At 60.6% G+C, this 27,886-nt stretch overlaps 1 protein-coding gene across 4 annotated transcripts in view; it reads left to right on the top strand.

Moving 5' to 3' along the window:
• The first annotated feature begins 16,495 nt into the window (after positions 1–16,495).
• The window catches only part of SLC9A3 (solute carrier family 9 member A3), a 38,086-nt gene continuing 26,695 nt past the window's right edge, over positions 16,496–27,886 (top strand). For 2 of the 4 annotated variants that reach the window (XM_086362339.1, XM_086362340.1), the window contains exon 1: positions 16,498–16,839. In XM_086362339.1, coding sequence (XP_086218465.1) covers positions 16,623–16,839 — 217 coding nt within the window. In that variant the 5' untranslated portion in view covers positions 16,498–16,622. Of the gene's footprint in view, positions 16,840–27,886 lie in introns of all 4 variants that reach the window. The other 2 variants (XM_086362341.1, XR_015149104.1) reach the window with 2 other exon arrangements.

Here is a 27,886-nt window from a genome sequence, read left to right as displayed (position 1 = left end):
GGAGTTGGAACCCCTGAGACCCCTGCTGCTGGGATCCCTGCCACTGGGACCGCTGGGACCCCTGGAGCTGGAACTCCTGGGACCCCTGGGATCCCTGGCACTGAGACCCCCCTCCATGCTGCGACCCCCTGCACTGGGACCCCTGGGACCCCTGACACTGAGACCCACCCCCCCCCATGCTGGGACTCCCGGCACCCCTGGTGCTGGGACCCCTGGAGCTGGGACCCCTGACGCTCCACCAACATCTGGACCACCCCTGGAGAGCTGTGGGGTGATGTCTCCATGGCCGTCTGTATTAAAAGCTGAGGTTTGCCTGTTCTCACTACTTTGCACCAATGGCTGCCCCAGGCCACAGCCTTGATGAGGGGCCGGTCACTCAGGTCACCCCTGGGAGCCCAGGCCTTCCCGTCTCCACGGGCTTTTCCCTCTTGGCTCACAGACAGCAGTGCTGGAAAGCAAGGCCGGGGCGAGAGGCTGTAAGGTGACCCATCGGCCTGCAGGCAGCTCCCTCCCGAGCACGTCCCGGCAGCAGGTCGTGCGGAGTGTGGACGCCGGGGCTTCAGCAGGAACACGCTGCTCAGCAGGAGGGCTCAGCTGTGCCTGTTCCCGGCCGGATGGCCAGGGGAGGGGCTGGTGACCAAGTGCCCACGCCTGCAGCTCCCCAGGTGCTCCTGCCGGTGGGTGCAGCCTCCTGGGGCACCTCCGGCCCTGCCCTCCACCCGGGGCCTCTGCCGTGTTCAGGCCTCACCTCCACCCTCCTTCTCGGGGCACACCCTGCCACCGCCCTTCTCGGTATACACGGGAGGAAAAGGAGACATGCACGCGTGTCAGAGGGCAGCGCCCATGGACTGCTCTCAGGGGGCCCAGGCACCATCCCGAGTCTCCGAACACTCACACACACACCTGGCCGAGGGCAGCTTTCCACACAAACGTGGGGGCGGCCAGCACTGGGGGCAGGGGCATCCAGGCAACCACAGAGCAGCGTGGCTGCCTCTGTTCTTTCTGGTTCGTTTTCACAGATGCCAAACTGTGTTAAATAAAGGACACTGCGGTCCCAGCACAGAGGGAAACCCAGGGGACTGAGGAACTCCCCACACTGTCCAGCCTGGGAGCTGATCATGAGCAGACGGTATGCATTCGACACAGTGTCAGAATCGCAGGATTGCTGAGAAAATACTGTCAGTGTCCACTCTTGTTCTCAGGCTGGCCACAGGGGAGGTGAGCCGGCCGGGAGGGGGCTGACCCAGCAGTTCTTCAGGAGGACCCCGAGCGAGCAGCCAAGAAAAACAGCCTTGTTTTCACAAGCTGAAACACGAGAGCATGAAAGATTGATTTTTGAAAATATTCCTGAAATCTAAACTGCAGCTGGCGTTCCCTAGAAGTGGCTGTTTGGGCATCTCAGGTTCGGGCACCAGGGTCCACCCTGGGCTTGGCTGGAGCCGGTCGAGGAAGCAAGCTCAAACTGGGGAAGAAAACCTTGAATTTCCATCCTGTCCCCAGAGTCCCAAATCTGTGCTGTGACCTCTGCACCCAGCTGGCCCAGCCGGGGGGCTGCAGGAGGCGTGGGGAGTTGCCTTTCCACACCCTCTCTGGAGCCACTAAGAGTGACTCAGATGGTACAGTTTTCCCAATTCTTCCTTAGAATTACACTCCATAAACCCGGCAACTCCTATTTCTGGAAAGAAGTCCCACAGCCATGTCTCCTTTATAGCCCCCAATTGACCTCGGCCCAGCCAGGGCCTCCCCAGGATGGCCTGACCCACTGGCACCCTCGGTGCCTGGCCCTGGGCAGTGCCCAGCCCGGCTCCGGGTCAGGGGGCGTTGGTGAGGATGGAGCAAGCCCCCAGGGAGGGGCCCCCTGAGCTAGTCGGAGCCGCCTGAACCCAGCGGAGGGCCCACAGCGCCCACCCCTGAGCTGCGGATGGCAGGAGAGCTTCTCCGGCCACTTCTCAGGTGAGCGCCTGGGATCCCAGGACTCAGCCCAGGGGTGTCAGCTCCTGCCCGTGGGGCAGCCTGGGGCGAACCTGTCTCTGTGGCCTCCCCACCTCTTGTCCTTCCTGGAGCCACGTTCGCCCTCGTCTCACAGGTGGGGAAACTGAGCCACCGGAAGCCCACGTGCCCAATAGCGCCCCAGCCCCATGAAGCGCCTGTGTCCCGGGAGCCTGGCACGCAGGGCGCCTGGTAAACCTCGTGCCCAGAGCCGGTCACCAGACACAGGGAGGATGCACCAGGGCCGGGCAGCACTGCAGAGAGCGTCCCACAGGCCTGGGAGTATGCCCACTGCTGGGCAGCAGGCCGACTCGCTGCCTGGGAACGCTGGTCTCCACCAAGGGCAACTCGGAGGCCATCCTGACGAACCTGGCTGTGGGGCTGGTGAGTGGCGTCCCTGGGAAGTCCCTGGCAGGGGTGACAGGTGATGAGGGTCCAGGGCCTGGGACATCTCAGGCCCTGAGTGGTGGTGCAGGGGAGGGATCTGTGCCCGCCGGGGCCCCAGCTACGGCCGTGCCTGCAGCCTCACTCAGGACAGTCCTGCGGGAGACGAACAAAGGCAGGTCCTGGCTCACCATGGGGCCTGGCCAGCTCCCACCTGGGCTTCGGTGTCCCCCGGAATCCAGTGCACCCCCGAGAGGGCAGCGGTCTGCCAGGGCTGAGGCAGGGGCATCTGGGAGCCTGGGGACAAGCGTTTGGAGACTGAGGTTGCCCTGCCTGCCAGCTCCACCCCCTCACCAAGAAGGCCAGAGGCCCCAGCGCCCCCGCCCCCTCCCTGTGGCTCCCTAGCCTGCGGGAGACACCAAGAGCTTCCGGGGCCAGGTGGCCTCCCTGGGTCGTCTTCCTCCAGTGGGGAGGCTCCTCCAGGAACCTCGCTTCAGTTTGGGGGGTCTCTCAGGGGATTCTGGGCCAACAGAGGTGGCCGCCCTCAAAGAGGCCACAGGGGTCCCCAGACCCTGGGCTGCGTGAAGTGCTTGTGGCCTGCAGCATCTCGACAGAGGACCCCCCGCAACGGCCCCCCTCCTGTGACCAGCGAAGATTCCGGGGCAGGACGCTCTGAAGGGCCCAGGGACCGGGAGGCCAAGGAGCAGGCACGGGACGGCCTGGGTGCACGGGGGTGCTGGGGCTGGGGTCTACCTCCTGCCCGGACACGGATGAGCGTCCCACGCTGCGCCAGCCCCTGCCCACCGCTGGCCTCTCGGGGGGTCATTAGGGACACCGCGGGCACGGTGCGTCCCGGCCTCCCCGGGCAGGGCAGCGGCGCTTCTGTCATCAAAGCCCCAGCAGAGGCGTCGGGCCGGGGGGACTGGGGCCCGCGTGGCAACCCCCCCCCCGTGCTGACCGTCCCACGGACAGCGCCCTTTGTCCCCCAGCTGTCCTCCTGGCCAGGGGGGAGAGGCCGCGTGGGGGCCGGCAGGGCCGCGGCCGTGCCCCGGACACCGAGTCCCCCAGGAGCCGCCCTGTGCCGAGCAGTCTTGCGTGAGCGGCCTCGCCATCTAAAAGGCTAATTTGTGCAAATGAGTGTTCCACTCACCGGCCTCCGCCTAGGAATGCACCTTCCCACCACGCCGCACACATTCCTCTCCCGGAAACTTTCCATCCTCAGCCGGCCTGCTGGGGGCCCAGAGCCGGCCTCAGGGAAGCTGGCTCCCCGCGTGGCATCTGTCTGCCTTTGGGTCCAGGCGGTACCAGGGCCGATCAGGGCCACTTGACCAGGCGCTCGGGGGACGGAGCAGTTCCGAGGCCCAGGGAAGCAGGGCTCCAGGGTTCAGGACTCAGACTCTGCTCATCGGTTCTTCCGGCGAGTCCCACCCTGAGCCCACAGGGGGATGCCCCCACAGCAAAGCCCGTGGCGCCCCTGCTGATGGTCAGTCCCACAGGTGGAGGTCCCAAGTTAGCCAGGGCGCCAGCCTGAGCTGCAACGGGGGCATGGGGGTCTGGTCCTGTTCCCAGCGCCAGCAGCCTCTGCCACCCCAGGCCCCATCTTTCCAGGTGCCAGGGCCCCTCCAACCCAGCACCTCGGGGGCCATGAACTCCAGGCTCACAGAAGGCCTCTGACTCTGAAACCGAAGCCGGCCACGCAGATGCTGCTCACACTTAAGAATGAGGCCACAAGGGCAAGTGCACGACTGTGTTCACAGGCCCCTCTCCCAGCACGTCAGCAGGCGTTCTGAAGTTACTCCCAGACGAATATCTCCAGGTTCTTTTCTTTCTCTTTTTTCGGCCTTGCCGTGTGGCTGGCAGAACCTTAGTTCCACAACTAGGGACTGAGCCGCCCAGGGAATTACCACCCTGGAGGCTGTTTGAAGAACTGCTATCAGGAGAGAAAGTGTTTAAAAAGCTGACCCCTTAGGCTGAATGAAGTAAGTCAGAAAGAAAAACACCAATACAGTATATTAACGCATATATATGGAATTTAGAAAGATGGTAACGATGACCCTATCTGTGAAATGGCAAAAGAGACACAGATGTAAAGAACAGACTTCTGGACTCTGTGGGAGAAGGCAAGGGTGGGATGATTTGAGAGAATAGCATTGAAACATGTATATTATCATATGTGAAATAGATCGCCAGTCCAGGTTCGATGCATGAGACAGGGCGCTCAGGGCCAGTGCACTGGGATGACCCTGAGGGATGGGATGGGGAGGGAGGTGGGAGGGAAGGTCAGGATGGGGACACATTACACCATGGCTGATTCATGTCAGCGTATGGCAAAAACCACCACAATATTGTAAAGCAATTAGCCTCCAATTAAATCAATAAATTACAAAAAAAAAAGCTGACCCCTTCTCGGGGAACGGGGCTCATCCCCAGAGCGCGCGCGCCTGTGGCCCGTGGAGCACAGCGGCCTGTCTGGGAGCACGGAGGCCTGGGGGCAACGCTGGCTCTGAGCCCCGGCCTCTCAAGCCCGCTGCACACGCACACACCAAGCCCCGGGACCAAGCCTGGCCGTCCCACCCTGCCGTCGTCCCCTGGCCTTCCCGGCGAGGGTTTGCGCTCAGCCTGGGCTGACACTATTGATTGCTGGGCCGGGGTGGTGGGGGCTGAGGGTGGGGCCAGGCAAGCAAGGCGCTCAGGCCCAAGGGGCGGGCCACGGGCTCCGGCACCCATGGCCGCGGGTGCTACACGCCGCCCTGGGAGGTCAGAGGAGCCGTGCATGGCTGTCACACCTGCCCCCATCACCGTCGGCTCCCGGGACAGGGACCCGCGGCGGGGCATGGTGCGGGGTGCAGACTCGGCAGGGCATTTACAGCCGTGCTCCGGGCAGGAGGCCACTCTGGGGAGCTCAGTCTGCTCAACACAAATAAGAGCTTGCCTGAGGCAGGTGGGGTCTAGGCCCAGCCGATCCCCCTAGGCCTTCTGGTTCCAGGGAAGCGTGAAGGTAGAGACCTCAGGAGCATCCCGGTTCCCCTGCCCCAGAGGGCGGAGGCACACTCAGCCAACTCCTTTCCTCTTCAGTGACGTCCAGGAGCCGCAGTGACCAGGCCTGGGAGGGCGAAAGCCATCTCGAGCAGGGCCCAGCCCCGTGTGACCTGCAGGATTGGGCTGGCAGCCGCCCCCAGACATGTTGAACGCCCTTTCACGCATGGTGGGCAAAGCCCCATGGCCCCATGGGGGCCATGTTTCCTGGAGGATCAGACCCCCTGCTCACAAATGGTGGGTGGGGCAGGCGCTGGGGGTTCCCAGCTAGCACGCAGCCTTGGGGTCAAGCTGCAAGTCCTGTGGCATTGACTTTTGGGGTAAACGGGCCCTCCCAAAGGGGGCTTGGTGGGACTGGACCAGGCCCAGAGCCAATCTCTGAAATGTAGGAAAATCCGTCAATGGAGCCGACCCAAAGTTCAGCCCTACAAACCCACTGCACCCAGCTGGGACACATCCCAGAGTCCACAGGGGGCTTTGGGCCTGGGGGAGGACAGAGGAGGAGCCCTGGATGACCACTCACCTGTGAGAAGCCCTGGGGACTCCAACAACACCCTCAGTTCAGTTCAGTTCAGTTCAGTCGCTCAGTCGTGTCCGACTCTTTGCGACCCCATGAATCGCAGCACACCAGGTCTCCCTGTCCATCACCAACTCCCAGAGTTCACTCAGACTCACGTCCATCGAGTCAGTGATGCCATCCGGCCATCTCATCCTCTGTCGTCCCCTTCTCCTCCTGCCCCCAATCCCTCCCAGCATCAGAGTCTTTCCCAATGAGTCAACCCTTCGCATGAGGTGGCCAAAGTACTGGAGTCTCCGATTTAGCATCACTCCTTCCAAAGAAATCCCAGGGCTGATCTCCTTCAGAATGGACTGGTTGGATCTCCTTGCAGTCCAAGGGACTCGAAAGAGTCTTGTCCAACACCACAGTTCAAAAGCATCGATTCTTCGGCGCTCAGCCTTCTTCACAGTCCAACTCTCACATCCATACATGACCACAGGAAAAACCATAGCCTTGACTAGACGAACCTTTGTTGACAAAGTAATGTCTCTGCTTTTGAATATGCTATCTAGGTTGGTCATAACTTTCCTTCCAAGGAGTAAGTGTCTTTTAATTTCATGGCTGCAGTCACCATCTGCAGTGATTTTGGAGCCCCAAAAAATAAAGTCTGACACTGTTTCCACTGTTTCCCCATCTATTTCCCTTGAAGTGATGGGACCGGATGCCATGATCTTCGTTTTCTGAATGTTGAGCTTTAAGCCAATTTTTTCACTCTCCACTTTCACTTTCATCAAGAGGCTTTTTAGTTCCTCTTCACTTTCTGCCATAAGGGTGGTGTCATCTGCATATCTGAGGTTATTGATATTTTTCCTGGCAATCTTGATTCTGGCTTGTGCTTCATCCAGCCCAGAATTTCTCATGATGTACTCTGCATAGAAGTTAGATAAACAGAGTGACAATATACAGCCTTGATGTACTCCTTTTCCTATTTGGAACCAGTCTGTTGTTCCATGTCCAGTTCTAACTGTTGCTTCCTGACCTGCATACAAATTTCTCAAGAGGCAGGTCAGGTGGTCCGGTATTCTCATCTCTTTCAGAATTTTCCACAGTTTATTGTGATCCACACAGTCAAAGGCTTTGGCATAGTCAATAAAGCAGAAATAGATGTTTTTCTGGAACTCTCTTGCTTTTTAGATGATCCAGCAGACATTGGCAATTTGGTCTCTGGTTACTCTGTCTTTTCTAAAACCAGCTTGAACATCAGGAAATTCACGGTTCACGTATTGCTGAAGCCTGGTTTAGAGAATTTTGAGCATTACTTTACTAGCGTGTGAGATGAGAGCAATTGTGCGGTAGTTTGAGCATTCTTTTGCATTGCCTTTCTTTGGGATTGGAATAAAAACTGACCTTTTCCAGTCCTGTGGCCACTGCTGAGTTTTCCAAATTTGCTGGCATATTGACTGCAGGACTTTCACAGCATCATCTTTCAGGATTTGAAATAGCTCAACTTGAATTCCATCCCCCTCCACTAGCCTTGTTCGTAGTGATGCTTTCTAAGGCCAACTTGACTTCACATCTAGGATGTCTGGCTCTAGGTGAGTGATCACACCATTGTGATTATCTGGGTCGTGAAGCTCTTTTTTGTACAGTTCTTCTGTGTATTCTTGCCATCTCTTCTTAATATCTTTTTCTTCTGTTAGGTCCATACCATTTCTGTCCTTTATCGAGCCCATCTTTGCATGAAATGTTCCCTTGGTATCTCTAATTTTCTTAAAGAGTTCTTTGCTGCTGCTAAGTTGCTTCAGTCGTGTCTGACTCTCTGCGACCCCATGGACTGCAGCCTACCAGGCTCCTCTGTCCATGGGATTTTTCAGGCAAGAGTACTGGAGTGGGGTGCCATTGCCTTCTCCATGAAGAGATCTCTAGTCTTTCCCATTCTGTTGTTTTCCTCTATTTCTTTGCATTGATCGCTGAGGAAGGCTTTCTTATCTCTCCTTGCTATTCTTTGGAACTCTGCATTCAGATGCTTATATCTTTCCTTTTTTCCTTTGCTTTTTGCTTCTCTTCTTTTCACAGCTATGTGTAAGGCCTCCCCAGACAGCCATTTTGCTTTCTTGCATTTCTTTTCCATGGGGATGGTCTTGATCCCTGTCTCCTGTACAATGTCATGAACCTGCATCCATAGTTCATCAGGCACTCTGTCTATCAGATCTAGGCCCTTAAATCTATTTCTCACTTCCACTGTATAATTATAAGGGGTTTGATTTAGGTCATACCTGAATGGTCTAGTGGTTTCCCCTACTTTCTTCAATTTCAGTTTGAATTTGTCAATAAGGAGTTCATGATCTGAGCCACAGTGAGCTCCTGGTCTTGTTTTTGTTGACTGTATAGAGCTTCTCTACACATGGACATCACCAGATGGTCAACACCGAAATCAGATTGATTATATTCTTTGCAGTCAAAGATGGAAAGGCTCTATACAGTCAGCAAAAACAAGACCAGGAGCTGACTGTGGCTCAGACCATGAACTCCTTATTGCCAAATACAAACTTAAATTGAAGAAAGTAGGGAAAACCACTAGACCATTCAGGTATGACCTAAATCAAATCCCTTATGATTATACTGTTGAAGTGAGAAATAGATTTAAGGGCCTAGATCTGATAGACAGAGTGCCTGATGAACTATGGAATGAGGTTCGTGACATTGTACAGGAGACAGGGATCAAGACCATCCCCATGGAAAAGAAATGCAAGAAAGCAAAATGGCTGTCTGGGGAGGCCTTACAAATAGCTGTGAAAAGAAGAGAAGCAAAAAGCAAAGGAGAAAAGGAAAGATATAAGCATCTGAATGCAGAGTTCCAAAGAATAGCATGGAGAGATAAGAAAGCCTTCCTCAGCGATCAATGCAAAGAAATAGAGGAAAACAACAGAATGTGAAAGACTAGAGATCTCTTCAAGAAAATCAGAGATACCAAAGGAACATTTCATGCAAAGATGGGCACAATAAAGGACGGAAATGGAATAGACCTAACAGAAGCAGAAGATATTAAGAAGAGATGGCAAGAATACACAGAAGAACTGTACAAAAAAGAGCTTCACGACCCAGATAATCACAATGGTGTGATCACTGAGCTAGAGCCAGACATCCTGGAATGTGAAGTCAAGTGGGCCTTAGAAAGCATCACTACAAACAAAGCTAGTGGAGGTGATAGAATTCCAGTTGAGCTATCCCAAATCCTGAAAGATGATACTGTGAAAGTGCTGCAGTCAATATGCCAGCAAATTTGGGAAACTCAGCAGTGGCCACAGGACTAGAAAAGGTCAGTTTTCATTCCAATCCCAAAGAAAGGCAATGCCAAAGAATGCTCAAACTACCGCACAATTGCTCTCATCTCACACGCTAGTAAAGTAATGCTCAAAATCCTCCAAGCCAGGCTTCAGCAATATGTGAACCGTGAACTTCCTGATGTTCAAGCTGGTTTTAGAAAAGGCAGAGGAACCAGAGATCAAATTGCCAACATCCGCTGGGTCATAGAAAAAGCAAGAGAGTTCCAGAAAAATATCTATTTCTGCTTTATTGACTATGCCAAAGCCTTTGACTGTGTGGATCACAATAAACTGTGGAAAATTCTGAAAGAGATGAGAATACCGGACCACCTGACCTGCCTCTTGAGAAATTTGTATGCAGGTCAGGAAGCAACAGTTAGAACTGGACATGGAACAACAGACTGGTTCCAAATAGGAAAAGGAGTACATCAAGGCTGTATATTGTCACTCTGTTTATCTAACTTCTATGCAGAGTACATCATGAGAAATGCTGGACTGGAAGAAACACAAGCTGGAATCAAGATTGCCGGGAGAAACATCAATAACCTCAGATATGCAGATGACACCACCCTTATGGCAGAAAGTGAAGAGGAACTAAAAAGCCTCTTGATGAAAGTGAAAGTGGAGAGTGAAAAAATTGGCTTAAAGCTCAACATTCAGAAAACGAAGATCATGGCATCCGGTCCCATCACTTCAAGGGAAATAGATGGGGAAACAGTGGAAACAGTGTCAGACTTTATTTTTTGGGGCTCCAAAATCACTGCAGATGGTGACTGCAGCCATGAAATTAAAAGACACTTACTCCTTGGAAGGAAAGTTATGACCAACCTAGATAGCATATTGAAAAGCAGAGACATTACTTTGCCAACAAAGGTCCATCTAGTCAAGGCTATGGTTTTTCCTGTGGTCATGTATGGATGCGAGAGTTGGACTGTGAAGAAAGCTGAGCGCTGAAGAATTGATGCTTTTGAACTGTGGTGTTGGAGAAGACCCTTGCGAGTCCCTTGGACTGCAAGGAGATCCCACCAGTCCATTCTAAAGGAGATCAGTCCTGGGTGTTCTTTGGAAGGAATGATGCTAAAGCTGAAACTCCAGTACTTTGGCCACCTCATGCGAAGAGTTGACTCATTGGGAAAGACTCTGATGCTGGGAGGGATTGGGGGCAAAAGGAGAAGGGGACGACAAAGGATGAGATGGCTGGATCGCGTCACTGACTCGATGGACGTGAGTCTGAGTGAACTCCAGGAGTTGGTGATGGACAGGGAGGCCTGGTGTGCTGCGATTCATGGGGTCGCAAAGAGTTGGACACGACTGAGCGACTGATCTCTCCCTGATAGAGCTTCTCCGTCTTTGGCTGCAAAGAATATAACAACACCCTAGATCTGCATGAACAGCGACTCGGAACACAGCAGGGCAGGGGCGAGCAAGCAGGGACCACGGGAACTCGGACGGGAGGTCCCCGTGTGGCCATTGCTGCCAGGCCAGCCCTGCCTGTGTCTCCAGGGCTCTGCCGTGCCATTCTGACACGCATGTGCAAGGACCCACTTCCTGTGTGTTGACTGGGCACTGGGGTGTCGCTGCTACGCACACAGCCTAGGGGGTCAAGATAACCTTTGCTGACGGGAAGTGAATAAAGAAGAAACTCCTGGGAAATGAGTGAGTCCCAAAGGCAGAAGAAAACATTTGTGCGCATGGAGGTATTTGAGCTAAGCCTGAGCAAGCGACAGAACAGAGTGGAGCTGAGCCCCGGGTGAGCGCTGTGGTGGCCGAGAGACGGACGCCTGCTGCCCAAGCGTGCGGCAGGAGGCCCCCTGGCAACGCCTGGGCCGTGACCCACGGTCGCCAGTCACACACTGCTGGTTACAGGTATGTGCGCGAACATAAACCCCGTCAGACCCGACGAAAAAGCCAACGACGCGCTTGGAAAATAAAGACACAGGTTGAGAGCCAAAGAAAGGAGCAGGGTGCTCCACGCACACATCATCAGAAGTGTCTGCAGGGCGCCAGAGGAGACCTCAGGCAGGACTGGTAGGAGAGAGGAGGGCCTTCCACGAGGGCACAGCCGCCTGCGGCACGGCTTGAACACGGAGAGCAGAAGCTACAGACTGAAGCGCAGACAATTCGCCTCCAGAGAAGACGGTTTTAGCATTTCTCTCAGGTACTGAAATCAGTAAAAGCACAGACTTGAACAGCACAATTAATCAACTTGACCAAATGGACTAATAATGGAATGCTACATCCTTCAACTGCAGAACACACACCTTTATCAAGCGTCCGTGGAATATTTACCAAAACAGCCCAGACTCTAAAGCACAAACAGGTTTAGCAAGCGTAGAAGGGCTGAAACCACGCGGTGTACATCTCTGGCCATGCTGGGATTTTTATTAGATTTCAGTGACAGGAAGACAGCAGGAAACACCCTGCCCCCAAATATTTGGGAACTTAGCGATTGCCACATAAGCCTCACACATCTAAGTGACCTTTGTCAAAGGAGAAACGACAATGGAAATCAGAAAATATTTTGAACTGATAAGGAAAAGCACAACATATTAAATCCACCAGAATGCAGAAAAGTAGTTTTCAGGGGAAGCTTTACAACTTTTTTTTACTGGAAAAGTCATACATTAAAAAAGAGAAACACTGAAAATCAGTGAACTAAGGTTTCAGTTCAAGAAGCTAGAAAGAGAGCATCAGAGAAAATCAGAGAAGGAAAGAGAGTGACAGCCATGCCTCTGAAGCAGGAGGAGGACGGCAGAGAGCGTCGGCAGGGCCGGAGCCCGGGGCGCCGAGCAGGCTCTGGTGTGGACAAGCCCCCAGCAGGGCTCACCCCCTCGAGGGGGGAGACGGGAGTCACCAGCACGAGCAAGCAGAGCGGCACATCACCCAGAAACGTACAGACTCAAAAGGGATCGCAAAACACGATGGGGGCTTCCCCGGTGGCTCAGTGGTGAAGGATCCGCCTGCCAATGCAGGAGACACGGGTTCTGTCCCTGGTCCGGGAAGATCCCACAGCAGTGGAGCAGCCAAGCCTGGAGCCACAACTACTGAGCCCCGAGAGTCCTGGCGCCTGGGCTCCACCGTGAGACACCAGCGCGCCACGTCGAGACAGCAGCCCCACTCAGCGCAACTGAAGAAGAGCCCACACAGCACTACGGCCAGGCACAGCCGCAGAGAAACAAATAACAAAAAAAAGCAACACTCTGGTGAGCTTTGCATCACATAAACACGATGTTTTTGATGAAAAGGCAAAATCCTTGAAAATTCAATTTACCAACATGGACACAGACAAAACACAAAGTCTGAACAGTCTGAGATTTATGGATGAAATTAAATCTATAAAGCTTTTGCGCCTAGAAAAGTCCCTGGAGGATTCTCCCACAGCGTCTTGTATATTGTGCACGTCTGGAGTTTTCCAGAGGTATTTCTTACGTTTGATGTTGTGTAAATAGTACTTTTCAATTAGCTTTCACTTCCTAAAGAATTTGCTGCTGGGGGCAGAGCTGGAAGCGGTTTGCAGCTGGCAGCCTTGCACAGCCACTGTTTAATTCTAACCGTGTGTCCAAGTTCTTGGGACGTTGCCTGTGGGCAGCAATCTCACCTGCCAAGACGGCCAGTTTGCTCTCCCCACCATTCCTAGCCCTTCTGTTCTCTCTCTGAAGACAGTGGGCAGGTGCCCTTGACAGGTCCTGGCCTTGGGACAGCCTCTCAGAGCTTCTCCACTAACTATTCAGTGATTGAAGATACTACTTATGATGTCAGACGAATGATAAAACTCACTCGGTTCTAAGTTTGCTACACTTTTCTTCTTGCCTTTCTTGGCCAGAGTGGATTTTCAATTTTAGCGAAGGCTCTTTTGGCCTCTGTTGGTGGTCACAGGGTAAGTCCAGAAGTCAGGCTGTCCTGGGCTCCATGGGCTGGCCTGGGGGCTGGGGGGGCAGGTCACCAGGCATGAGGTCCAAGGTGCCCCCAACTGAGGGGTTTTCATGGGTCCCAGGAGCACGGGCTGTGGGCAGGGTCCAGGGAGGGGGAGGATCAGCATGACCCCTGGTCGAGGTCAGGGTCTGCACTCAGCCCAGCCCCTGAAGGCCGGACTGCGCATCGCCCTGGGGGGCCCACGAGCCCTGGAAACTCCATCCCACCTTGGACCCGGGTCTGGTGGTGGGACCTGGCAGTGACGGGAGTGTGAGTCCGACCCCAGGGCTGAGGAAAGGCCACGTGGGGGCTCATCACCAGAATCAAGCCCGTCGGGCTTGACCGTGGACTCCCAGACTCCAGTCCTGTGAGAAAACAGGTTTCTGATGATTACCCCATCCCATCTGGGGCGCTTCTTTCTGAGGCCACGTGTCTGCAGGCAGACCCCCTGGTGACCCAGGCCGGGGGGACAGAGGGGAGGCGGGCAGAGGGGGCGGCTCATGGCTGTCTGAAGGCCGCTGTGAGCAGGGCGGTCATCAGGGTCCTGAGGACGCTTCTCAAGGCACCCCCCCAAAATGCAAACAGCCCTCTGGGTGCACTTGGTCTCGCCACTTGTCCCTCTGTGGATGGCAGCCTGGGACCAGGGCAGGCTGCAACCCTGCCTAAAACCACATACCCTGTTAGAGGCTGCCCACCCACCCACGGCCGCAGTCCAGGGGGTGACACTGGAGAAGTGGTCAGGGGGAGGGGCCGGCAGCTGGGCGCAGGGTCGGGAGTGGTCAGGAGGGGACGGTGCACACCCCACACCGTGATGCTGACCAGGCTCTCTGGGGAGGCTGGCACGGTTCTCAGACCATCCATCCTGGAGATGCATTCATCCTGCAGATGCCCACAAACACAGCCACGCAGCCAGATTCCTCACCTGAGCGCTGCCTGCTGCACGAGCTGCCCCAGGGCTCACCCACTACTGCAGGGGCTCGCTTCCCTTCCTCTGTCCCTGGCAGCCTGTGGTCACCTCTGTAACACCCTGGCCATGGCCAACGACGGCACTGCAGAATCTGTGAGTCCGCACAGTAACACTCTGCTCTTCTGCCCCTTGAACGGCTCCGTGGGTCTCAGAACAGCCCCTCTCAGGAGGAATGCTGTGAGTTTTTAGGACGGGGGACCAAACCCCAGGGGCTGACAGGACACGCGGGGCACGCATCATCCCAGCAGGGATGGGAGTGTCCTGTGTGATGGGAACACGCAGAGGCCACTCTTCTGAAGGCTTCGCCCGGAGCCCCAAGAAAGGAGCAGCGTGGACTGGGCTGCAAGCACCCGAGCTGCTTCGGCGGCTGTCTCTGCAAGGAGGCTGAGGGTGGAGGTGGGGACAGACACACGGCCACGGCTGAGCCGCCACAGCCCAGTGCTTGGGCCGTGTTCCTGCTCTTGGGGGCCGCCCCCACCCCGTGCTCATGGCAACCTTTGAGGCTGGCCTTCCTCCCCCTGCCAGGACCCCCAGGCTACCTCAAGGCAGAGGGACACCCAGGGAGCACTGAGGCCCTTGGCAGCATCTTCCCAAAGAGCCAGCCAGCTTCACCCACCACTCAGAGCTCAGCCACTCAGCAAGCTCCCCCGTGGAGCAGAATTTGAACTTGCTTTCTCTCCACCACACCACTGGTGGCCACTTCCCACCAGCAAGAAACAGGAGAGGACCCAAGGGATAGTCACAGTGTTCAAGTCTCCTGGGACCCTGACACAGACTCAGGTATTAAAAGATGCCCCCACCCACCTCTGCACCCATGCATCTGCCCACCCGTCTGTCCCTGCATCCAACCAGCATCTCCCAGGGGCTCTGTGTGTCGGGCAGTTTCAGGGCCTTTGTGGAGCCCTTCACTCGTGGAAAGATGTTCCCATGGGGACAGCAGACCTGCCCGGAGCCTGGAGGAGGGGGGGCCCGAGTCACCCCCGTGAGCTGAGATTAGCGGCGGCGGGAGCAGAAGGTGACATGAGACCAGGCGCCTCAGGAAGCAGCGGGGACGCTGACGGGGTCCCCAGGGCAGGCGCTGAGGGGCTCAGGGAGGGGCCGGGGCCTGTCCTCTCAGAGCGGGGCCCACAGGAGCAGACGGGCCACTGAAGGAGGCGCAGGGCTCTGAGCCTCTGTGGGCTGGCCACGGGCACTGAGCAGCCAGCAGGCTTTGGGGAGTTCTGAAGGTGCTGTGGAGGGTACGCTGGGGGCTCAGAGGCTGGGGGCCCAGAGGCCAGAGGGACTGGGGGCTGAAGGACCAGAGGCCAGGGGCCTGGGGGCCTTGAGGCGGGGGGAACTGGAGGCTGAAGGATTGGAGGCTGGGGGATTGGAGATTAGGGGATTGGAGGCCGGGGGACCGGAGGCTGGGGGATTGGAGGCTAGGGAGCTGGAAGCTGGGGGATTGGAGGCTGGGGGATTGGAGGCCGGGGGCCTGGAGGTGGGCGCCTGCGTCTGAGTGCTGGGGGAACCACTGGCAGAGGAGCCGTGGTGGGCTCTGGGAGACAGGGTGGGGCGTGTGCCTCTCCCGGGCCAGATGCGCCGTCCAGCTGGCAGCAGAGGCTGGCCGGGGCTGAGGCCTGGTGGTGGAGCTGGCCAAGCCCTGGGGGAGAAAGGGCCCCAGAGTCCCTCCACTGGAGGTCCAGGGATGGGGGGCAGCGCGGAGCTCCCAGGTCAGAGGGAGGGGCCCTCAAGAAAGGAGGAGGGGAGCCCCCGGGGGGAGGGCAGAGGGGCTTGGTTCCGCCCACCTGAGGCTCTGGGGGGAGGCCCCGGTTTGTCGCCCAGGGGCTCCCATCAGGAAACACAGGTTCCAGGTGGACACAACGGCAGGTGGCTGGAGGCCTGGCCCTTGCCCGGCAGGCTGCCGGGAGGATCCGGAGGGACCCTCGCCCGGCCTGGAGGGCTAAGGAGCGCCCGCAGTGGTGCCCACAGCGGCCCGGGCACCTCTGGAGGCCGGTCAAGGGCCGCCGAGGGGCGCCCAAGGCACCGCGCCCCGACCCCGCCGCGGGGATCCCGGGCCCCCGCCCCCAGCCCCTCCCGCGCTGCCCTCCCCGTCAAGGCGAGGCGGCCAGCGAGGCTGCGCCCTCCGCCCGGGTCCCAGGAGGGCGGGAGGAGGAGCGCGCGGGGCGAGGACGGAGCGGCGGATGAGGGGCAGGGGGCGCGCCGGTGGGAAGCTGGGACCGGCGGCCGGCCGGGCCGGGTGGGTGTGCGCCGGCGGCGGGCGGGCTGGCGGCGAGCCGGCGGCTGGGTCTGCGCTCGCGTGAGCGCGGGGCGGGCGGGAAGGCTCCGCCCCGGGGCGGGAGGGGGCCGCCGGATTAAAGGCCACCCCGGCGGGCGGGGATCCGGACAGCAGCCTGCGCCCAGAGCGCGCTCGGCTCCGCGCAGCCCAACGCGAGTCCCGCGAGCGTCCCGCCGAGCGCACCAGGGCTCCCGCGTCATGAGCATCCGGACAAGGCGCTGAGCGACCACAGAGATGTTGGGGCGCTGGGCTCCGGGTCCCGGATGGGGGGTCCTGCTGGCGTTGCTGCTGGCGCTGGGCGAGCTGCCGCGAGCGCGGGGCGTGGAAGAGGAGCCCGGCGGCGCGCACGGGGGGACACAGGGCTTCCAGGTGGTCACCTTCAAATGGCACCACGTCCAGGACCCGTACATCATCGCGCTGTGGATCCTCGTGGCCAGCCTGGCCAAGATCGGTAAGCTGCCCGGGGCTCCGCGGGCGCGGCGGCAGGCCCCCTCCTGCGCCCCCAGGGAACAGCTGGCCGTCCGCGCCGCCTTCCTCCCCGGCTCCGCCGGCTCCGCGGTCTTCCTTGTGGAACGGGCGCGTCTCAGCCGGCTTCCGGGAGGTCAGGTCGGGGACCGCAGCGGCCAGTCCCGGGACTCAGGTAGCGCAGGCAGAGGCTCAGAGACCGGCGAGCCTGGCCGGACCCGGAGCGCGTTGCGCGTGGCCGACAGTAACCTGGTCCTGGCCGGGCGGGCGCAGCCTCTTCCCGTCCCTGGCTCCCCGGTCTCCGCAGTCCCGGCTGCTTCTGCCCGCAGACGCCCATGGTTACTCCGCGCTGGGGCTCCGGCAGCCAGCTTTTCTGTGTGTTGGGCTTGTCCGGGTTAGTGTAGGACGGAGGGAATGTCCTTGCCTTCCAGCGCCGGAGCACTCCGTCCCCAGTGCAGAAAGAAAAACGGTGCCACTCAACACGAAGTGCAGTGAAATCCTATTTACAGGAGCGAGTTTTCCATTGACAGTGTTTCTCTATTAAAAATCCTGGTCTGAAAGATCGCTCTTCTCTTGACTTGCTCCACTGAGCCGGCAAAGTGGGAATTGCAGGAAACTCCAGGCAAGGTGACAGGAAGGTCAGCTTTCTCAGGAGCAGCTGAGGACGAAAGTTTCCACACCAGGGAGGGTCTTCCGGGGTGGTGGACATGTGATGGCGTGTGTGTCTTAGCAAGTGAAGTGGGGGAAACTCTGTCGGCGGGGGGTCTGAGGACACCCCACACACTCACAGAACAGCCGGGACTGGGACGGGTCAGCAGTGGTTTCCAAATGGGGGTCTGGGGGGCACGGCCTCCTCAGCAGGATGGGAGGGGCAGGCTCTGGGGAGAGTCTGTCCGAGGACTCTGGACCTGGCTTGGGGGGTTCCTGGTGGCGGCTGGTTACAGATTGCTTCTGCTTCAGCCTCGCCTGCGTGTGTCCGCTCTGCCAACCAGCTTCCTTTTAAGTCCGTCACGTCGTTCTATTTCTTCAAGCTCTCTGGTCTCTTCCTTACCACTCTGATGTCTGTTCAGTTCCCTGGCCATGCCTACCCGGCCCTGAGTGCCCTCCACTCGCTGGCTTTTTGTGGGAGTTCCTGATGTCAGAAGTGAAATGTGAGCAAGAGGATATGGTCTCACATGCTAAGTCTGCCCTGGATGTCTTCGCCTCGGGGAACCTGCCAACACTGGTCACTTGCTGGGCAGGTCCAGCCTCCCCGGGGCTCTAGGAGCACCCTGACCTGAGGCTCCTCTGGGAGCAAATTGCACAAAACTTTCTGTGCAAGTCCAGCCCCGGTCCAGACGAGGGGCATGCACGTGGAGGGCTGGTGTTACGCTCCAGGAAGAGCCTGCCCCCTGTCTTCCGGGCACTCCTCCTGAGGGGACCTTCTCTGGGGGGGGGGGGAAGGGGGAGGGGAAGGGGGGGGGGTGCTGCCTGCTCCAGCCTGCTCCGTCCTGAGTCTTGAGGGGGGTCTTCCTGCCCCACCCCTTGCCCTTTCAACAGCTCCACCTGAGGGGAACTGCTGGTTCCACTTGAGGGGGCGCGAGGCAGACATTGGGGGAGGCTTGGGTGGGCATGCCAAGGAAACTGAGGGGGGCCCCAGAGAGACCGGAGGGACTGCCCTCCGCCCTGGGCCCCCATGCTGCCCTGCATTTGGTGGCTCCCCCTCCCTGCTTTCTCATCGTAGAACACAAGCCGGGCCCACCCCCCACGCCCAGACCCCTCCCAGCCTCGCCCCGTCCTCTGGGACCTGCTGCACTGACTCCCGTGGGTCCCCAGGGCCCGCGCCTGGGCGTCCTGTGACCCCCACCTCCGGAGCCCCCTCCTTCCGGCTCTGTCCCCTCCTGGCCCCTCAGCTGGTCCCCCCCTTGCAGCCCCGCCAGGCCTCCCCACCCGCACCCAGCCACCTCCAAGTACCCATGTGCCCGGGGACCCCGCAGGGGGCAAGTCCTCCTTCTCGGCCAGCCCAGGGCCCTGGGTGGGTGACGTGCTCCCCGGGGGTCTTGAGTCTGCAGCCACTGACCAGGACCCACTGGGGCCTCGGAGCAGGCTGGATTCCTTCTTCCTCTTCCCGTTCTGTCTCCTTCGCCTCCCCTGGGGGCCGATGCTCCGTGGGCCCACATCGACCGAGCTGGATCCTGAAGCTGGGGCCACACTGAGTGGGAGTCCGCCTGGGATGGGGTATTCGGGCAGCTTCCAGAACCAGGGCCTAGAGGTGGGCAGAGAGCAGGACCCCCCTTCCCTGCCCTCCCCCCTGGACGCGGTGTTCCCAGGGCGGGGGGCGGGGGGTGAGGGCAGCACTGACTTTTGGCCAGAGCTGCTGGGAGGTGTGATTTCTCCTCCTGAGCCAGGAGCCCCAGGGGCAGGCGAGGATTCACCACCTCCCTCCCCACCGCCTCTCTCAGGGCGTCTCCCAAGCCACCCCCCGCCCCGACCCCAGCAGAAACACTCCAGGGAAGACGAGTGCATATGGGCCCTCCTGGCTTCAGAGGAGGCGGCTTGGGGGGGGGCTGGCAGGGGCGGAGACCCCAGCCGCGGTGGTCCTCGGAGGCCTTGGCCCTGCCCACGCGGCCCCTGGGTTTGCAAGGGGTTCAGTCACCTCCTCCCTCTTCACCAGCCTGGGAGGAAGGGGCTCTGCAGGGGGCTCAGGGGGAGTCTTTCCTAATCAGAAGGGTCCCCTGGGCACCCTGAGGAGTAGCTGGGGGCCTCGGGTGTGACCCTCTTCACACACACACCCAGCCCCGCCCAGACCTGGGACTCAGAGGCCGCAGCAGCCTGGCCCCTGGAGACGCGAGCCCCTCTCTTGTCCGTGTGCCCGCTGGACTCCAGCCTTGGGGTTACAGCTCCTCATCCGCCCAGGCTCTGTTCCCCCGGCCCCGGTGCCTGTCACCTGGAAAGCACTGTCACCGCAGCTTCTCATCGGGTCAGCGCAACTGTGGTCCAGCCCAGCCCTGCCAGGGGAGGGGGCACAGACCCCCGCACTGGGACACCCAGGGCCTCTGTGCTGACTGGATGCCATGTCCATGGTTTCTCTCAAGTGCAGTCTCCGGGCGCCGGTGTGGCCCCTGGGTGCTGGTGTGGGCCCCGGGCACCAATTGGGCCCCTGGGTGCCAGTGTGGGCCTCTGGGTGCCAGTGTGGCCCCCGGGCGCTGGTGTGGCCCCCGGGCGCTGGTGTGGGCCCTGGGCACCAGCGCGGGCCCCGAGGCGTGCTCCTGGGCTTTGGGGAGTGGCGGACAGTGCTGACCTCCTGGAGTCGAAACCAGGCGCCTGTGGGAATTCCCCGGTGGTGCGGTAGTGAGGGCTCTGCTCTCACAGCCGAGGGCCCCGGTCCTATCAGCACCCCACTGCTGTGTCCAGCCCCTGTTCCTCTTTCCTGGGGAGCACCCTCCTCCTGCGGCTCCCACTGAATTTTCCTCGAACCCCTGAGGGGGTCTGTGAGAGGGTCTGGAGGAGGGGTGACCGGGAAAGGCTGGGTGAGCCGCAGGACAGCTTGGTGGGTGCTCCCTGGTGTGGACCCCAGCCTGGCAGGACAGATGGATCAAGGCCCTTTGGCCAAGGCCTGGGATCAGGGCCGCTCCCTGGAGTTGCCACAGAAGCGGCGTTCCTATGCTGCAGTTGTAAAGTCTCCCTTCTCAGGAACCGCCTGCAGGAGAATTACTGTGGCTGTAAAACAATCGGCATTTGGAGCTAAGGTGTCTCTCTGGAGTGTCCCGGGGACGAGGGGCAAAGGTTGGGAGGTGCTGACACCCCGGTCCTGCCTGCTCGGCAGATGGGACGCCCTGGGGAGCCGTCTGTCTGGCAGCTTCCCACAAAGGCGTCCGAGAGAACCACACGGGACGATAAGACAGGGGCCCAAGCTTGCTGACCCCTCTGCTGGGCCCTCCCGGCCCCATGCCCGACCGGACCCCGCCTCGTCTGCCCAGCGTCCCAGCGCCCTTAGCGGGAGCACGGAGCAGCCAGGGTCCCCGCAAGCCAGGGCCAGCTCCCCCAGGCCCTCCTCCACCCGCCCCGCCATCCCTCAGGGAAGGGGCTCCTCTGTCTCCGCCCTGCTGGGCCCGGGGACTGACTTCCCCGCACTGGGGCCCAGGCTGTGGGGTCCTCCCTGGGCTGAGGGGGGCTCAGCTGGGGGCCCCGCCCCTGCACCAGGAAGCCTTGGGGGTGGCCTGGGTGCACTCCTGAGAGAAACCCGCTTCGCCAGGGTGGCTACACACCTGCGCCTGCTCCATCCAAACCCCCCTCGCCGACCCTGCCCATGGTCTCCTGTCCCTGCTCCACCCCCTCTCATGCTGGGAAGTCTGTCTCCCTCTATCTGTTCAGGGCGGGGGGTCAGAGGGGTGCCAGGGGAACCCAGGGGCCTGCGAAGGTCACTCTCCCCACCAGTCCTGCCTGCAGAACCCATCAGATGGGCCCTCAGGTCACCCCTCAGCACCCAGGCCTTCTGTCTGAGGCAGGGCAGCCCCGTAGAGGCGGCACAGAGCCCCAGGCCTGGAGGCCAGCCCGCCCGGCCCTGCTCCTGCAGGTCTCCGCGGACACGTGTGCTTGGCCGGATAGCACTGGACAGTGAAGGGACAGACACAGCAAACCCTCCAGGAGCTGGCCCAGCAAGAGGCTCCTGAAGCTCCTCAGTCAAATTCTTAACCGAATTATCACACAGCCTCCCGTGAGGCGTGCATCCGGCGACCACCTGGCGGGCTCGCGAGGCTGGACCTACTCAGAGCCCCGTGGGCGTGGCGGGGCTCTGGGGTTCTGCGGCGGGGGCAGCTCACCCCTGAGGCCTGGCCCATAGCAGCTCTCCCACGAGCTGAAATTCTGTGCATTCACACCCAGTCCTGCCTTCTGGCACAAGACTGGACAGAGCAGACCCACAGGCTCAGACGCGCGGGCCAGAGCGTCTGCACGGCCAGCTCACGCGCCCCCGTGCGAATCCTGGCCGGGTGCACGCGCAGTGATGACCTCTGGGCCTGAGCGTTTGTTTATTGCTGAGGCCGACGCGCTGGATTCTCTGCAGCTGTAGCTCCTAGCGCTCGTTTAACAGTCACTTTGCCAACACTAATGCTGCCACGTGCCTGGTGGTGCCACGGCTTCCGATAAAACAGAGCAGACCTCCCTCAGGGTGCGTCAGTCCCCAGGGGCAGGCGACAGCCGCGGGACCTGGCACCATGTGCCAGCGAGGGCAGGGAGGGCGGGCAGGGGCCTGGGCAGGAGAGAGCCCGTGGCTGGTGGGCGCCTCCAGGGTCCAGCTGGGCCTGAGGTGGCCCAGGGTCCAGGTGGCCCTGGGGTGGCCCCAGGGTCCAGGTGGCCCTGAGGTGGCCCCAGGGTCTTGCAAAGGCCCTGAGGTGGCCCCAGGGTCCAGCTGGGCCTGAGGTGGCCCCAGGGTCCAGGTGGCCCTGAGGTGGCCCAGGGTCCAGGTGGCCCTCAGGTGGCTCCAGGGTCTTGCGAAGGCCCTGAGGTGGCTGTCAGGGGCGCGTTCTGGCCTCCAGGCCCCTCGTGCCCTGGGGCGGGGTGAGGTCCATCTCACCTCTGCCAGTCTGACCAGCCTGTGGAGCCAGGGCTGAGGCCCCGGGTGGTGCCTCCAGGTCGTGGGGTCTGTCCTTGGAGCTGCTATGTCTCAAGTCCACACCTGCAGGCCAAGCGTTTATGTGCCCGTTCGGGAAAGAATGGAGAGGCCCTGGGGCTCGCTGGACACGGGGTTCAGAGTCCAGGCTGAGGGCTCAGGTGGTGGCCAGGGTGCAGGCTTCCTGTCTGGGGGACAGTCAAGACGGGCCGCAAAGGGTGGGGCTGGCAAAGCGAGAGGGGCTGGGGAAGGTGGTTCGGGCGAAGACGCCAACCAGGGAGCAGAGCGTTGCTGAGAGGGATGGCCGGCAGGACCCGGGGAGCCTGCGGGGCGTCAGTGGGGAAGGGGACAGGCTGGGGGCATGGCCTCGGGGCGGCCTTGAGCCCGGTGGGCCAGGCCCCAGTCAGACTCTGTGCTTCAGGCGCAGACGTGGCCCGGGCAGGGGAGGCTGGGTGTGGGCTCGCGGAGGAGGGCGGGGCAGGCTCCCTTTCCTCCTGGATAAGTCGGGAAGCTCCAGGGAGCTCGCCACCTGCAGAGATACCCTGCCGAAGTCCAGCCAGTTGTGAGCTCTCAGCCGGGAAAGAGAGGCAGGACATGGAAGCTGGAAACGTCTGTCTCCAGCAGCTTTCTGGACAAGGAGAAGGGTGAGGGGCCACCAGCTCACAGGGCTCTGCTCCTTCTCAGATTTAGCGAGCCTGGACATCGGGCCGGAGTGGACACGGGGCCTCAGCCTCCACAGCCACTCTGCTAGAACGTGGCCCTAGCACGGAGGGGGCGTGGTGCAGCTCAGCCCCCGCTCCTGCTCGACGTGGGCCCGGCTGGACAGGGCCACCCCGGGGCCATGCACTCATGCCCGTGGGTTGAGAGTTTCACCTGTGGCACCAGCTCAGATCTAGCTTCCGTGTGGCCGTGGACCTGGGGACCTGAGGTCCCCTCATGTGCCTCTGGGTCCCAGCTCTCCCTGCCAGTGTCCGCGAGAGGTGTGAGACTGGCTCGGGCTCTGGTGCGTGCTTGCGTTGCTTTCGGCCCCAGGCCCCGGTGGCTCAGCGGAAAAGAATCCACCTGCCGTGCAGGAGTCACAGGAGACACGGGTTCAGTCCCTGGGTGGGGAAGGTCCCCTGGAGGAGGGAATAGCTACCCACTCCAGTATTCTTGCCTGGAGAATCCCACGGACAGGGGAGCCTGGCGGGCTACAGTCCATGGGGCTGAAAAGAGTCGGACACAACTGAAGCAACTTAGCACGCACGCACATACCCCAACACAGTCAGGAGCACTGGCCTGGACATGAAGCACCTCCCTGCAGCAGGAGAAGCTGGCCCTCAGGGAGGGCTGCTGCAAGGAGCCTGTTGTGGGGGGAAGGCAGGGGAAGGATGCTTGGCTCCCGAGAGTTGTGTACTGGGCTCACAGAGGCCTTTCCAGCCGGAGTAGTCACCGGACACCCCCTCCAAGGGCAGGACCCCAGAGCTGATGTCGAAGACTTAGCTTTTCCCGGCACCAGAGCTCAATCGAATCTCAGAGTCTGGGGTGAAGTAGAAAAGGAGAGCTTTATCGCTTTGCCAGGCAAAGGGGTCTACCATGGGCTCCTGCTCCCAAAGCCATGTGTCCCCACTGGGGAGGACAGTGACACGTTTCACAGTAATTGTTCAGAGGGCGTGATCAGCTCATGGACATTCTTCTGATGGGTGGGTGGTGAGCTAAGTAGGAGTTCACATCGTCAGCCTTCAGGTCCGACTGGTCTGGGGTCTGCATGCTTGCGGGCAGCATATAGTTAATCATTAATGCTCCCACCTGGAGGGGTTTCCGTATCTGCAGAATGGCTCAGAGACGCCGGTGTGTGTCCCTTGATGGGAAAACAGGACCTTGCCCCAAGGCTGCTCTTGATTGTCCCTCCCTGGTCTCTATCCCCTCCCTTCCCTAATGAACAACTGCTTGAATCTGCCCCTTAGAACTCAGGGAAGGTCATGGAGGCGGAATGAAGGCTGCTTCCTGTAGCCAGAGAGTGGGGGACATAAGGCCTTGTGCCCGGGGGCGCTGCAGGGCCCTGCACAGAGTCAGGCCTGCTGTCGCTCTGCCTGCGGGCGGGGTGGGGGTCCATCTGCCTCCAGCTGCTTTGCAGAGCCAGTTCGGATGGAGGCTCCCGGGAGCCCATGTCCTACCCTGGCCACACCTGCAGGGACTCGGGGGCCAAGCGGGGTGAGCCCAGGAACATCAAGTGTGCCTGCCGCCCCCTCCACACCCCGAGGTGGCAAAGCCGTCCTCCTGCTCCTTCCTTGACGGTTCATTCGGGACCGGCCACCCAGCAGCCCCGGGCAGATGTGTCATGGCCTCAGACTGCCTTCGGCTTCTGGGAAGCTGGTGAGACCCCTGGTTCTCAGGCCAGTTCCAACAGTTCACATCAGAGCTTCTGGGGTGAGGCTGGGGCCAGGCCCGGGCTCGTGGGGCTCCAGGCTCACAGGGCTTCGGGGTGGGCAGTGGGCACTGCCTTGAGCAGGCACGGCTGGGCTGAGTTCCTGGAGGCTGCCTTCAGCCTCACAGGACTTGAGGCTCCGCAGGGCTCCCCACGCCTGGCTCCTGCCTGGGCTGTCACTGCGTGTAAGAGGCCTTGTGACAGGAAGAGGCCTTGCTGCAGGCAAGCTGCTGTCCCCTTTTACCCCAGAAGCTCTGATGTGGGGTGTTGGGACTGGCCTGAGAACCAGGGGTCTCACCGGCTTTCCAGAAGCCGAAGGCAGTCTGAGGCCGTGATGCACCTGCCTCGGGCTACAGGGCAGCTGGTCCCATCTGCACCGTCCACTGTCAACTTCAGCCTCCTCGGTGGGGACACGGCCAGGTCCAGCATCTTAACAGGTGCTTAGAAGGTGCCTGGTGGACATTCCGTGAACTCGTAGTCACCCTGCACAGCGCCCAGCTTAATAAGAGTTCAACAAATGATGGCTGAATGAAAATGAAAATGCCAAAACAGACACAATGACTCCAGACACTAAGTCTGAGGTCAGTGGTGGGAGGCAGGACCTCACGGTGGCGGCCAGGACAGGGCCAGGGCCCTCCAGTGCGTGTAAGGGGGGGCCGGGCACTCCTGCCTCCACACCTGTCCCTGCAGCTCCAGCCCCCCTGGTGGGGGTGGGGATGGTTTAGCGGCCCCATCAGGGCGCTGGCTTTCACCCACTGAGTCTGTGGCTGGAGAGGGTGTTGCATGGAGCCAGCCAGGTGAGGAGTGACCTCTGTGGACCCGCGTCAGCCCCACGCGGGGGCACCTCAAACCCCAACTACTAGTGACCCTCTCCGTGCTGGGGTCTCCGGTACCCTGTTGCTAGGATCTGGGGGAGGGGTCAGCTGACTGCCATTTAAAAGTAGAGTTAGTGAGCAGGCCTCAGGGGTGAGCCTGTGAGGTGGGGCCTGTGGACACGCCCCCACGTCCAGCGGTCCCCCAGCCCCCAACACCCTACCTTCAGAGGACAAGCTGGAAAGGAGGCTGGTTTTTCCGGGCAGGCCCTGGGATGGAGAATGTGGCACCCCTTGTGGAGAGCTTTTACTCATTAACTCGACAGAACCAAGAACGCTTTGCAGGTCGGGCGCTCTCAGCTCCGAGTCCGGCCTGCGCAGGGGGGTCCAGAGGCCCTCCCGGCCCAGCACCCCCTCTGCCTTCCCCAGGGTGCTCGCGCAGGGCGCACGGGAAGGTGCAGGGTGGGCGTGCATGGCGGCCGCCCAAGGACAAGGCCCAGCTTTCTCAACAGACCAGGGGAGAGGGTTCAAGTCCTGGGCTCCTGCCCCGGAGCTCTGGGACCCTCTTCCCAACATCTCCCCCGCCCCGCCCCACCGCGGCGTCCAGCTGGTGCGGGGGGTGGGGACCCCTGCCCTGGTCTCTGCAGCGCCCCAGAGGGCACCCAGGGGACTGGCTGTGAGAGGCACCCCGAGGCTTTCCATGGGGACCCCGTTTTCCCCGGGGCCCCTTTGGGTGCCAACGCGCGGAACTTCTCTGGAGGCGGATATGACGCGTCGGAGCCTAACCCACATCTCCGCGCGGAGGGAGGCGGGCCCGAGGGAGGGGGCCGGCGAGGGCCCGGCGGGGGGCCAGCCCCGCGCTCTGTCCCTGGAGGAGCTTGGCCCTGCGCCCACCGCCGCGGTGCCCGCGTCCGAGGGCGGGCTGCCCGGGGCGCGTGGGACCCCTGCATCACCGCCCCCGCCCGCCTCCGGGAGCCGCGGGGCCAGGGTTGGCTGTTGTCAGCCACATCCGCACGGCCCCAGCCTTACCGAGGGCAGTTAAAGTTAAACGAGACGCACCGTCCGGGAGCAAGGTCCTCGGCCCACGGCCACGCCCTGGTCCGCGCTCCGGCCCCCCTCCCGTCGCGGCCCTTGAGGTGTGTGCGGGGCGGGGGCCACAGCCTCACGGCGTCTTGTCCGGGCAGGGAAGTCCAGGGTCGGGCGGCAGGCGTGGACTCTGGTCTGGGCCTCAGGGGACCGTCTCCCCTGGAAACCCTCTCGCCCCGGTCCTGCCGAGCGGAGCCGAACCCCCCCACCCCCTCCAGAGGAGGCTTGCGGCACAGACTTCAGCCCGCGCGCTTGGGGACACAGAAGGTGGCCATGGGGGCAGCACGCGCGCTGTTCTGGCCCCTGTGGGCCCGTCCCTTTTCCTGAAGCCGGTGCCGTCCGGGGTCAGCGGTGCAGTTTCCTCCGAATTGACACTGAATGTCCTATTTATGCCCCCCTCTCCCCGACCCAGGCTGCTGGCCTCCAGCCCCCTGCTCGCTGCTTCGAGCCTTCTGCAAGGCCAGCACCTGCTCTCAGCCTCTGCCCTCCACTGGCACCTCACCTGGCACTCCATGCCTTCGGCCTTGGGGAGACCCCTTTGTGTGGACTCATTCTCCACAGACGCGACTCTCCCACTGCTCAGGGCCTGGCTGTGCAGTGGAGGTGACACTGACTGCCCCCAGCAGCCTGTGACCCACGGGGTTCACGCTGGGGACCCCCGCCCCCCGGCAATGGTGCGCTTCAGGGGCACGTGTCTGCCTCGCGGTGCGGGACCCCTGTGGGCAGGTCACCCGGAGCCCGCGGCAACCTCCCCGCCAGCTCCTCTGAGAGAACGTGTGCGCCTTCTCCTCTTGAATTTCCTCCGCTGCGCTGGTTCCTCTGTCTTCGTCCTCTGTCTCCTGAGAAACCTCTAGCTTCATCCTCCAGCTCCTCCGTTGAGTCTTCAGTTTCTGCTCCAGTATTTTCTCATATTTAACAAAAGGTTTGTAATCGCTGAACGCACTTTTTGGTCGAGGTTGAAGCTCTTTTTCCCGCAGGTTTCCTCACGTCATCCGGCCACTGGCTTTCGGGCCCCAGACCTCCCATCCCCACCCCCAGCGGCGGCCAGTGGGCTGTTCTTGCCCGCGGGCGGCCAGACCTCACGGGGCCCAGTGGGAGCCTGTGGGCTGCGTGGGTCAAGGGCTGGGATGCCAGCATT

This window comes from Bos grunniens, chromosome 20, assembly GCF_055505025.1.
Source record: "Bos grunniens cultivar Pamir isolate PY7600 chromosome 20, Bosgru_T2T1.0, whole genome shotgun sequence".
NCBI classification, from domain to species: domain Eukaryota; kingdom Metazoa; phylum Chordata; class Mammalia; order Artiodactyla; family Bovidae; genus Bos; species Bos grunniens.
This window is presented reverse-complemented; position numbering and strand designations above follow the sequence as displayed.